The 12,155-nt window shown below is 40.6% G+C and overlaps 1 protein-coding gene across 1 annotated transcript in view; it reads left to right on the plus strand.

The window, feature by feature from the left end:
• LOC145777979 (cystathionine gamma-lyase-like) overlaps window positions 1–9,633 on the plus strand; it is a 35,624-nt gene extending 25,991 nt beyond the window's left edge. Inside the window, exons 8-11 of the mRNA XM_082589355.1 lie at window positions 7–200; window positions 1,119–1,252; window positions 1,346–1,484; window positions 9,560–9,633. Coding sequence (XP_082445481.1) covers window positions 7–200; window positions 1,119–1,252; window positions 1,346–1,484; window positions 9,560–9,574 — 482 coding nt within the window. The 3' untranslated portion in view covers window positions 9,575–9,633. The remainder of the gene's footprint in view (window positions 1–6; window positions 201–1,118; window positions 1,253–1,345; window positions 1,485–9,559) is intronic.
• The last annotated feature ends 2,522 nt before the right edge of the window (window positions 9,634–12,155 follow it).

The following is a 12,155-nucleotide window of genomic DNA, read 5'->3' on the forward strand; positions in this document are numbered from 1 at the left end:
TTACAGCCATGGGTCCAGTGCCTTCCCCATTCGATTGCTTTTTGGTGAATAGAGGCTTAAAAACCTTGGCAGTTCGCATGGAAAAACATCAAGAAAACGCCATTAAAGTAGCTAAGTTTTTAGAAAGCAGCGAGTTTGTGACGAAAGTAAAATACCCCGGACTGCCGTCCCACCCACAGTACGAGATCGTAAAGAAACAGGTGTGTACCTGTTATGTATTTTAGTTTATTTGCATTGAAACGATGTACTTTGTTTTCGTTTCCCTCAGGTCTTCTCTTTTGCTTAATATTCATCCGCCTGCTTTTGTTAATTGGCACTTCTCGTTTTGGGCTTACTTTGCAGGTTTCACACTATATCTTGGTTGTGCAATTTTATAATAAAACAGAATTTCAGTATGACTCTGATTGAATGAGCTAAAAACACAACAGAGTTATTTGGCGACGAGGATGGGATGCTGAACGTCTGAACGAGAAACTTACGGTGGTACGCAGAGCGTTCAGTTTAGTTCCTATACAAGTTTTAATTTCTACAAGTTTTAGTTTCTACGATTATTTACAATATGGACAAAGTCGTGGAATTAATGCAGTCGCAGCTGGAACATATGCGACAACAGATGCAACAGCAAGAAGAACAGGCGCGACAACAAAAGCAGGCGGATGAATATTAAGCAAAAGAAAAGACCTGAGGGAAACGAAAACAAAGTACATCGTTTCAATGCAAATAAACTAAAATACATAACAGTACCGGAAGGGAAAAACGTCAAAGATCTTTAATTATGTTGTAAATGTTCTCGGTTAACATTTTCATGAGCCCACGTTGATTGGTGTTGTGCAACTAAACGCGAAAGTATGCGCCAGTTACATATTTACGTTCTTAGTGGGGTTTTTTTCTTGCTTTACTTTTCTGCCAGCACTGCTACTGTGGAGTGTGCAGGTTGTGGCACCGCTGCTGCATCCTGTCTCAGGTCACCTCTTTTAATCTCTAGCATTGCTTGTTCGCAGTCGTTTAGCGTACGTCTTTTGCTATCAAGAAAATTTTGCTAGTTTAAGTATGCCGTTGGTTTTTAATGTTTGGCCTTTATAACTGTTTTCTGATACATTTCGTTTTGAATATTGCAGGCTACAGGCTGCTCTGGTATGATCGCGTTTTGGGTCAAGGGAGATTTGGAGCAAACCAAAACATTTTTTAGTAAATTGAAAGTATTCACTTTGGCTGAAAGTCTTGGCGGATTTGAAAGTTTGGCGGAGCACCCGTGAGTTTTTTTCACGAGATAGTTTAAAGAACGACATGTACTTTTTATACATAAATATATAGCAAACGTGCTGATGTTCGATTTTTCTTTCAGTGCAATTATGACACATGCCTCCGTGCCTGCCAGTCAACGCGAAATGCTTGGGATCAACGATAATTTCGTTCGCTTGTCTGTCGGTATCGAAGACGGTGACGATTTGGTTGCCGATTTAGAGCAGGCATTGCAAAAAGCGGTAGGATATTTTCAAAAATGTTAACCTGTTAGTTATTTCATTGCCAGTTTTTTGGTTAGTGATTTTCATCACGTCGCTGTATTCGTGCAATTAAGCTACAGTATGTCAAACAGCTGGTCAGTGGTTCTTAACCTTTTTTCCCCAGCGCCCCCTTTCAAATACTTTCGTAGTCTGGCGCCCACCATAATACTGTATATGGGCTGTACTACAGATGGTGAGTGATACAGTGAAGTTGTATCGGATTGTGCATGTAGCGTTGTGCTACAATTACTACGTTGTGCTACAAATCTACAAAATATACCTAACCCTACTAAACCAGCTAAACTAACTGACCACGTTTTGAAAGCGAATGAATTAAGCATCAGACCAGACAATGCGCATTATAACTTAACTTCACCATAAAACATCACATGAGATAAGGCGTGTTAAACATTACATTACGAATATTCCATAAAAGAACGCTTTTTATAGATTCTAGATCTACTAGCTAGGTCTATGCAGTTACCATGGTGCTAGTAGGCCTATACCAGTGGTTCTCAACCTTTTTAAGAGCGGGCCAATTTCAAAACTTAAATTTTGTGCATAACATACTATAAATTAACAAATACAAACAATGCAATTTATTGTGAAACTTGATTTTGACTTATTAAGTTTCCCAAAGCGAAGATTAAGTTTAAAAGGTGCACTATTTGTAGTGTTTAGCTTTTTTAATAACTCAGGTACTAGTAACTAAAGTGGCTGCTGATGGCGACAGCCGTATATATACGCGAACTGTAGGTCACGTGCTCTGCGGATGAACACACAGGGAGGTAATACTACATCTCCCCTTCAAGAAACTAAAACGTTTAAAAGAAACAACACCAACGCAGAGAGAGGAAGGGCTACATCTCCCTTCGAAAAAAAAAATACAACTCCACATATATTCAAGAAGAAGACCGAGGAGGAAGGGCTACATCTCCTCTCGATAGAAAGAAACCTCATAAAAAAAACAAAAAAAAACAACAACAACACCGAAACAATTACACGATACTATTGCCGATTATCAGTATAACGATCTGGTGGCTTTATAGTACGACCACTGCGGGTTCTATACAAATCAGAATTGGGCTGATCTTGATCAGAATTGGTCTGATCATAGTCAACCTGATCAGTTTCTGACTCTGTAACCGGGATTTCGGTCTTTTGGTTTGCCGGTCTTGATATTAAACTGTGGCGGTTTCGTCTGATAATGCCACGAGGAGTTTCGACCAGGTAAGAGCGAGGGGAAGGAGCTTGTTCAATTATGTGTCCTTCATTCAAATCTGGCTCGATCCAAACACTTGAGTTTGGAGATAGGGGAGGCAGTACCGTTGCTCTATGTCTCTTATCGTGGTCTAACTTTTGCTGTTGTTTTAGTTCTTTATCACGAAGGCGAAATTGTTTTAAGTAAGGCCACTTTGGATCATATATTATAGGATCAGCGGGAACAATCGATCGCAACTTGCGTCCCATTAATAGTTCACACGGACTGAATCCAGACTGCAGTGGAGTGCTTGCGTAAATAATGAGTGCAAGTTGTGGATCCGTTGATTTGTCGAATAGCGATTTCACTGTTTGAACAGCTCTTTCTGCTTCGCCATTGCTCTTTGGATATCGTGAACTGCTCGCTTTGTGTAAAAACCCGTACTCCTCGGAGAATCTGCAAAAGATGTGAGAAGAGTATTGTAGGCCATTATCGCTGACAAGTATTTCGGGAATTCCGTAAGTCGAAAAAATCTTTTTCAAATGTTCGATAACATCAAAGGATGTAGTGGAGTGGTCAAGACACGACACTTCAATAAAACGCGAAAAATAGTCAACCACAATCAAATACTGTTTGTTCTGCCATTGAAACAAATCACAGCCAACTTTCTGCCAAGGATAGTCCGGCAAACTCGAAGGCATGAGAGGTTCTGGGCTGTAAACACGGTGTAAGCAGAACATTTGGTTACAAAACTGGCAAGGTCATCATTCATACCAGGCCACCATATACAAGATCTAGCCAGGGATCTACACTTGACTATTCCTTGATGACCCGTGTGGATGCGGTGAAGCATATCATTACGTAGCTTGAGAGGGATTAACAGGCGGTTGCAAAAAAGCAATAAGTTCCTTTCAAACGACAGTTCATTTCGGACTTTGAAATATGGCATCAAGTGCAGATCTAGCACGGATTTGCTCGGCCACTGCGTTTGACAGTAATCAATTAATTTAGCACATACCGGATCATCTCGATTTTCGGCGCGAATCTAATCTAAGCGTTCGGACGAGGCAGGCAGTGAAACAATAACGGCATCCACATGAAGTTCTGCCTCCTCATGCCAATCATCTTTGTTGCCTGTTGAGGCAGGGCTTCTGGAAAGCATGTCTGCTGAACAAAGTAATTTTCCTGGAACATATTTAATCTCGTAAGAATACCACATCAATCTCATTCTGAAGCGTTGAATGCGAAGAGGCAACTCGTCAAGACTTTTGTTGCCCATCAGCGATATTAACGGTTGATGATCAGTGTTTATTTCAAATAAAGTGCCAATTAAAAAGTTTCGGAATTTTTCACATCCCCAAGTTACAGCCAATGCCTCTTTTTCGATCTGGGCATATCGAGTTTCAGCCGGAGTGAGTGATCTTGATGCAAAGGCAACAGGATGCAATTGCCCAAATTGCATTTGCCACAATACCGCCCCTAACCCATAAGAGGACGAGTCTGCCGAAAGAACAGTTTTAGCTTTAGGGTCATAGTGAATTAACACAGGGGTATCTGTTAACGCAGACTTGATATCATTGAAAGATTTTTGTTCGCTAAGGCCCCAAACCCAAGAGGTCTCTTTGCGTAACAACTCTCGTAATGGTTGTGACAATTCTGCTAGGTTAGGCAAAAATTTTGCAAGCTGATTAGCCATGCCCAAAAACCGGCGTACTCCACTTGTGTCTGAGGGAGCTTCCATGTCTTTAACAGCCGATATCTTTTCAGGGTCAGCATAAATACTAGGGTGGATCGTTTTTCAACTTTTTTTCTTAATCGCTTATTAATAGTGCGGAAAAGTTGTGCACTGACATTATAAGCACAACACAAAAAAAAAAATTCAAAAATTTTAATATCTTGGGTTGCCCCAAAGAAGTTGAAATATTGGAAAAAGGGGAAAATTTCCAAAAAATTTATTTTCTGTTTTAGTTTTTAATCGCTTTTTAAGAGTGCGGAAAAGTTGTGCACTGACATTGTAAGCACAACACGAAAAAAAAATTTTAATATCTTGGGTTGCCCCAAAGAAGTTGAAATATTGTAAAAAGTGGAAAATTTCCAAAAAATATTATTTTTTGCTTTAATTTTTAATCGCGTATTTAGAGCGCGGAAAAGTTGTGCACTGACATTGTAAGCACAACCCAAAAATAAATTTCCAAAAAAATTAATATCTTGGGGTGCCCTAAAAAAGTTTAAAATTCAAAAAAGAATTGCAAATTTTTAAAAATTCCATTTTTACACATTTGTAACTGCACTGCCTCCCGCGAATCATTGTAAATTACGCAGAAAATCAATATTTACAAGTAGAATTATGGTACAAGTACATGTAAGATACCCAAACCTTTTAAGAACATAATCAAAAATCTAGTTTTGTATTGAGACGGGGCATGCTTTGCTGGACAGTATTCGACTTCTGATGAATCCAACGCGGTTAGCGGCACCACATACTGCAACAGAGGCCTCCGTGACAACCTTGATACCTCGCTTGAATGCTTGCGTGTGGCAGAGGAAATTGAGAGAATGTTGGCTTGTGTTGATGTTTTTGCACGACCACAGTTCTCTGTTGTCATTTGCATAGTTATTGGAGGTTCGGTTTTGTCGTTATCGGTTTGCCAGCATATCATATCAACATAACTGACAGCGTTAAAATTGAATTTTGGCAGTTTGAAGCGCCGGATTTCAGCGTAAACGGGAGTTTCTCGTGCAAGCAGTATACGGCGCATTCCCAGCTCACGCACATGTGATTTTTGTCAAACAGCATTGATAAAAGTATGTTTTCGCTGTGGCCAAAAATCCATTTCTTTGAATAACAGGGTCGACAATGGCCTTTAGTTTTTCCGACAGGTAGCGAGATTTGCTGATGGTTTGCCATAGATGAAAAGCACTGCTGATACAGAGCAGATTGCACTTTATTTCGAACCACATAGGAGCATATACCTTCATAATGACAACGGTAGCCAGCGTTTTTAAATTATCAGAGGGTTCTGTGGTCCCTATATAAAACGCAGAATGTGATTCCCCACAGTTAGCCAGCGTGAGTGATTAAACTTACCTGGACTTCTTGTGGCGAGTGAACTGGGAATTTCTCCTGTACAAACGCAATGACAAATGTCCGGAGGTATCTTTGGTCTGTGCTTAAATCGGTCACACCCATATGAGGAAAATTACTTGGTATTGATTCAAATCGTCGGATAGGCATTTTATCACATGTAAGTAAAGCCTTTCCAATCTGTCCGGAATACCCACGAGGACCAGTTGCACTGCCATCCAAAAACTCAAAAAGATACCGCAGAGGTATATCTTTTGCGTGGAGTTGACATACCAACCATTGCAGCAGTTTTTGAAACTCTAATTCCAACAGTCGGATAACACCGCCTGCATGACCCGTATTTACCACAGTAGGCTACCATCACACCCCCACGGCTGTTACTAAGCCGGTGTCTGTTCCTCTATCATGAACTGCTGATATTATGGAGTCGGCAATGCTTCTGGCTGTTCCCGCGGTTGGACTTACCTGGCCAAAATACTGAGATCCAGGTTCGGCGATAGTAATATACACACATGCTCTTCAACAACAGATCTTCTATGAGACACCCCATGATCGTCTGATTCAATCTTTAGTGTCTTGTCTTTTCTTCCATCAAAATACAAACCGTGTAAAACGTCCGACATGGACTCTTGCAATTCTTCTTGATTTCTACTTCTTGATCTCCGAACTTTGTTTCTATCAATAATACCAGTTTTATCAGCACTAACCATTACCATACCTACGTCGTGCAATGCAGCAGAGGCTACAGCGGCCGCTGCTCGATCAGAGATGGCATAGCGATCCCACATAAATGCCATCGAACGCATCGCCACAGGTCTGGTGGTCTAGTATGGTGGGACGAAATTAGAGTCATGGTCGTCATGAGATCGATTTACGATCCGTGTAGCTGCGTGAGAGAGATACAGCTTGAAACCTGCAGTAAGTCAAGTGTGTGCTGTGTTGCCTACACATAACACACAAAAGGCCTGCACTAAGGGGAAGAAAGCAAATAGTGGTGAATGTTTATGTTATTAAACAGGATACAGACAACCATGACATCAGCAATGCGAAGTAAATATTGATTTTCAGAAATTTTCTGAAGCGGTTAAAAACTAAATCCAAAAAATAATTTTTTTGGAAATTTTCCACTTTTTCCAATATTTCAACTTTGGGGCAACCCAAGATATTAAAATTTTTGAAATTTTTTTTTTGTGTTGTGCTTATAATGTCAGTGCACAACTTTTCCGCACTATTAATAAGCGATTAGGAAAAAAAGTTGAAAAACGATCCACCCTAATGAATACCCTTGTTATCAACTATGTGGCCCTGGAATTTTATCGATTGCTTGGAAAATTCACATTTATTGTCATTAAGAGTCACTCCCGCAGCGGACAGCCTAGCCAAAACATCATTCAGTCTTTTATCGTGTTCACTTTTTAAGACATAACACGCCAGGTAATCCTTCCAGAATAGATGACATTTCGCGTTGAAAATGTTTTGGGGCTGATGAGATTCCGAATGGTAATCGGTTGAAACAATACCTCCCGGATGGACTGATAAATGTAGTCAGCAATCGTGATTGTTTTCGAATAGGGGAATTTGCCAAAATCCTGAATTGGCATCGAGTTTTGAAAAATACTGGGCACCCGAAAGTTTGGCCAGGGTTTCTTCGACGGTGGGGAGCATATGACGCTCTCTTTGAACACTTTTATTTAGCGGTGTAAAGTCTACACAAATTCGTACCCTACCGTTTTTCTTTGGAGCCACAACCATTCCAAAACACCACTCTGTAGGCTCCGTAACTTTTGAAATGACTCCAAGTTTCTCCATGCGCTTCAGCTCACCCTTCACCTGGTCCTCCAATGGCAATGGAACTCGTCTCGGAGCTGAAAGACAGTAAGGTTTCACCTCAGCTTTTAAGCTGATGTTATATTCGCGCCCCAGTTTGCCTAAACCTGTGAATAAGTCTGGATATTGTTCGCTAAAAATTGATTGCTGTGAAACCGAGAGTTCCCTGACATTATTAAAGCAAGCAAAGATACCCAGTTCTTTTATTGCAGGCCAACCTAGCAGTGGTTGCGTCAATCTTTTTATGACATAAACGTCCTGTGTGCAGGAAAGGTTCCTTACGCTCAAAGCCGCAGTGAATTTGCCTTGTAATTGCAGTCGTGTGGATTGAGGGCCGACTAAGTCAACATATGACGAGCGTAGCGAAACTTTAAGTTTTTTACTGTCCTCTAGGGACATCGCCGTAACGTCAGCTCCTGAATCAATTCGAAACCACATCATTACGTCATTCACTTGAAAGTTTTCTTCGGGTCTGTCGTATATTGCACTATTGTTCAAATTTCCAAGCATTAGATCAGATTGTGAGTTGACAACTAGGTGAGTTGACAACACTTTGTTGCGCTTACTTCTGCACACTTTTTGAAAGTGGCCTAATTTACCACAACTGTGACAGGTAACATTGCGAGCAGGGCAAATCATTTTAGAATGAGCCGCATTTCCACACCATGAACAAGATTGTCGATTAATTTGATTTGGTTTGTGTTCAAATCGTTGTCGCACTGCGCTCACTGCAGGCGTGCAATCATCAAAACGTGCGCTGTCCACTTCTAAAACGCTTGTTTGCTGCAAGAGCTTTTGCTGCTTTTTCACCGATTCGGTGTTGCGAACCATCCGAATTGCTTTATCAAGGGTCAATTCCGAATCTAGTTGCAATCTTTCAGACAAGCCTTTGTTTGAAATACCAACTACAATTCTATCACGGATTAGTTCATCGCGCAAATTGCCGTAATTACAGTTTTCCGCCAAAGAGTAAAGCGACGTAATAAATTCATCGGCTGTTTCATGAATTTCTTGTTTTCTGAGGTTAAACTTTGCTCGTTCAGATATGACCTTGTGGTGAGTGTCGAAGTAATTGTTAAACTTTGCTATCACCGTGTCATACTTGTTCCTGTCCTCTCCACTTAACGCGAATGTTGCCAAAATATCGTCCGCTTTATCTCCGATCAAATATATCAGAAAGTTAACTTGTTCTTTCTCAGGCTTGTCACTAAGTGCTGAAGCAATTTTGTATCGTTCAAATCTGCGGCTCCAACTTCGCCATTCTTCTGGCTTTTCAAAATTAAACTGGTCTGGAGGTCGAAGATTCCCAGCCGTTCTGACACCATGTAGTGTTTAGCTCTTTTAATAACTCAGGTACTAGTAACTAAAGTGGCTGCTGATGGCGACAGCCGTATATATACGCGAACTGTAGGTCACGTGCTCTGCGGATGAACACACAGGGAGGTAATACTACACTATTGAAAAGCTGGTTAAGATGATTATTCGTCGATTGGCTGTAATATTTTGATTTATTTGCAGCCACTTAGCTGAAAAATGCTTCACCCACATATGTTGAACCATACACAGAGGCATTTTTCAGTGCATTGGCTATCAAGTCAGGATACTTTCCCTCTGTGTATCGATGAGAGCCGCGGTTGAGAATCACTCGCCTATACAGAGCACGGATAGTCGAATATACATTGAGTTTGATTTAGCAAAACTACTAAAGTAAATTTGCAGTGAGAAAATATCGTTACACCTTCTGAATATACCGCCCCTTGAGTATATTCGCACCTGTAAAAATTCAACAGCTCCCCTTAGGAGGCGGTAGCGTCCAAGTTAAGTACCATTGAGCTAGATAAAGCAACCATTTAAACTTGATCACTTCCAAGCTGTGCTTCTTGAGCGAGCACGAGTTCATGAAACCGGGAGTCATACGTTTTTTTTGTGTTTTTTTTTCAGATTGGCAAGCAATAAAACGGAGTGGAAGGCAACGCTGTGCCAGTTGGCAGAGACGTAGTCATCGTGATTTTGCCTAAGTTTGCTACGCTGTTGGAAAATATGCGGTTGAGTAGATTTGGGTGCATATTTAGTTTGCTTTAAATGTAGTAGCTTATAACAGATAATGCCAACCATATAACTTTGTGTATTTAATCTGGACCAACCAGGCTGTGCCTTGTTTTTGTTTTTTTGATTTCATCAAGAGAGTAGGCTAATCAATGTCGCATTTTTTGAAAATTTTGTTGCCTGTTATGTTATGTTTCTATGCAACATTTTTATTCACGAACAGATAAACAGCTTACACATCGGGTTACTAGGTAGAACTTGAAACGAGACAATGCAGTTCAGTCGACCATGACATTACAGGATTGCCATATCGCACATCTCCCTTTTAAGTACATTGCAATGAAATGGACTTCCATAAACAAATCACCAATAGCAATACAATTTGTACAATCATCAATGCCAGTCAGGGTCTGCAATCAACCTACGTGGCTTGAAAACATTTCTACGTGGTCGTACATTTCTATCATTGTCGAGGGCGGATGCCACAGGATCGTTTGAACTAGTACATTGATGTTCAGGCATTGAAGCGGGTATGGGCTTACGTATAAACCTGCGATTACGTAACAACAGTCGACCACTTACAGTTTTTACAACGTATTTACGAAATTGGTTAATCTCAACTATAACACCATAAACATCGAACTTTTTGGACTCATTGTTGTAAACTGCAACGTGGCTGCCCACTTGTATTTCGGGTAGCGGAACAGCGTGCTGATCATACCTCCTCTGGGTCTCTCCCAAGGACATAGAGCGCCGTATGTCGGAGGCTTTCATTTTCATTTGCCATTTGGGGACAAATGCCTTATAATGAACCGGCAAGGTGTCCTGAACGGGGTGGCCATGTAGCTTTTGGGCAGGGGACAAACCATCTTTCCTACATGGAGTGTTTCGATACTGTAGGAGCGCTCTTGCCAGTTTGTCGTCGTTAAGGGCAAATCGTTCAGTCGATCGTCTGATCAACTTCTTCATTGACTTCACAGTGGCCTCAGCTTTACCATTAGATTGGGGTTATGACGGTGAGGATACTCTGTGCTCCACCCCCCATTCCCGCAAAAAAGCTTCTACTTTGTGGGATACGAACTGGGGCCCCCCATCAGACCACAATACATCAGGTACAGCAGTACGAGCAAAATAGCTACGCAAAACAGAAATTACAGCACTAGCGGTAGTATCACGACGCATCAATTGAATTGATGGCCAGTCAGTATAGCAGTCGACCATAATTAAAAAATTTTGGCCATTCAAATACGCAAAATCAATAGCTAGCTGTTGAAATGGGCGATCAGCTGGTGTACAATCATGTCGTACAATCATGGGTTCTTTACCCAACGAAGGCAATTCATCTTGACATACTTTACATGCAGTGATTACTTTTTCAATGTCTTGATCAATACCAGGCCAGTACACAGCTAAACGAGCTCGTTCACGGGTTCTCACAATACCCTGGTGTGAGTCGTGCAATTTGCGCAGAACAGTATTCTGCATTTTACGTGGTATGAACCACGGCGAGCTATAATAGAGGCCAGCGCATCGTGCACGCACGAGATCTGACTGACGGCCGATATGCTTTATGTAAAAAAACACGATTTTGTCATTTTCCTGGAACGTTATTGATAGTTAGGTGATGTTTCGTCAAAATTTATTAGTTATTGTAATTAATATACAAACAATATCACATGGATATAACTTGATCATCATATGTTTTACTGTATTAAAAATAGCATTTAGTAATAACAGCAGTTTTAGTAGTTTAGGTAAGCAAATGACAGTGGAATCGCTGCATAATGTTGATAGACCACAATTTCTACGAATCAGTTTTCTGCATTTCCCCTATTGACTTTAAACAGTACGTACTGTAATTCAAAAAATTCAAGTACTGGATGCATAAAATATAAAACCATTAACAGTTTAAAAGCACAGAAAAACTTAAACATGGTAGAAATATAGTACTGAGCAATGAGCATCATACATATCTGCAACTAATTTCCATGCAACATTAATAGCAATTTAAACAAAATCGTGCTGATCAATAGTTTTCAATTGAATCATGCCTTCGCAGTATAATGCAGGTGAGCCGGACGTTGCTCAAACTATACCGTTCGTTAGATCACGCTGCAAAAGATCTTATGTGTTGGCCTTCTAGACAGATATTACATCCAACTCTCCTATACAATCAGAAAATACAGTGAGATTAGAGCAGTAGAAACTAGTAAACAAACATATGCCTGCTGGTAATTTTATCCAAGAATAGTTTTGAGTTTAGACAATAGACATATACACAAAACAATAAGCATGTAAGCAGTTCTGGTCACATCAAAATGAGTCAGTGTTCACCCTCTGAATCGGATACATGGTTATCTCTGAGTCATCAGTTGATGGAGGGAGAGGCACCTGGTGTTGGTTGATCAGGATCAGCGTTGGTCTCTGTAGTTCATACCATTGATAGTGCGATGTTCTTCTGCCATATACTCACTTATAAATGGTGAAATTA

Source organism: Aplidium turbinatum, chromosome 10, assembly GCF_918807975.1.
Source record: "Aplidium turbinatum chromosome 10, kaAplTurb1.1, whole genome shotgun sequence".
Taxonomy (NCBI): Eukaryota; Metazoa; Chordata; class Ascidiacea; order Aplousobranchia; family Polyclinidae; genus Aplidium; species Aplidium turbinatum.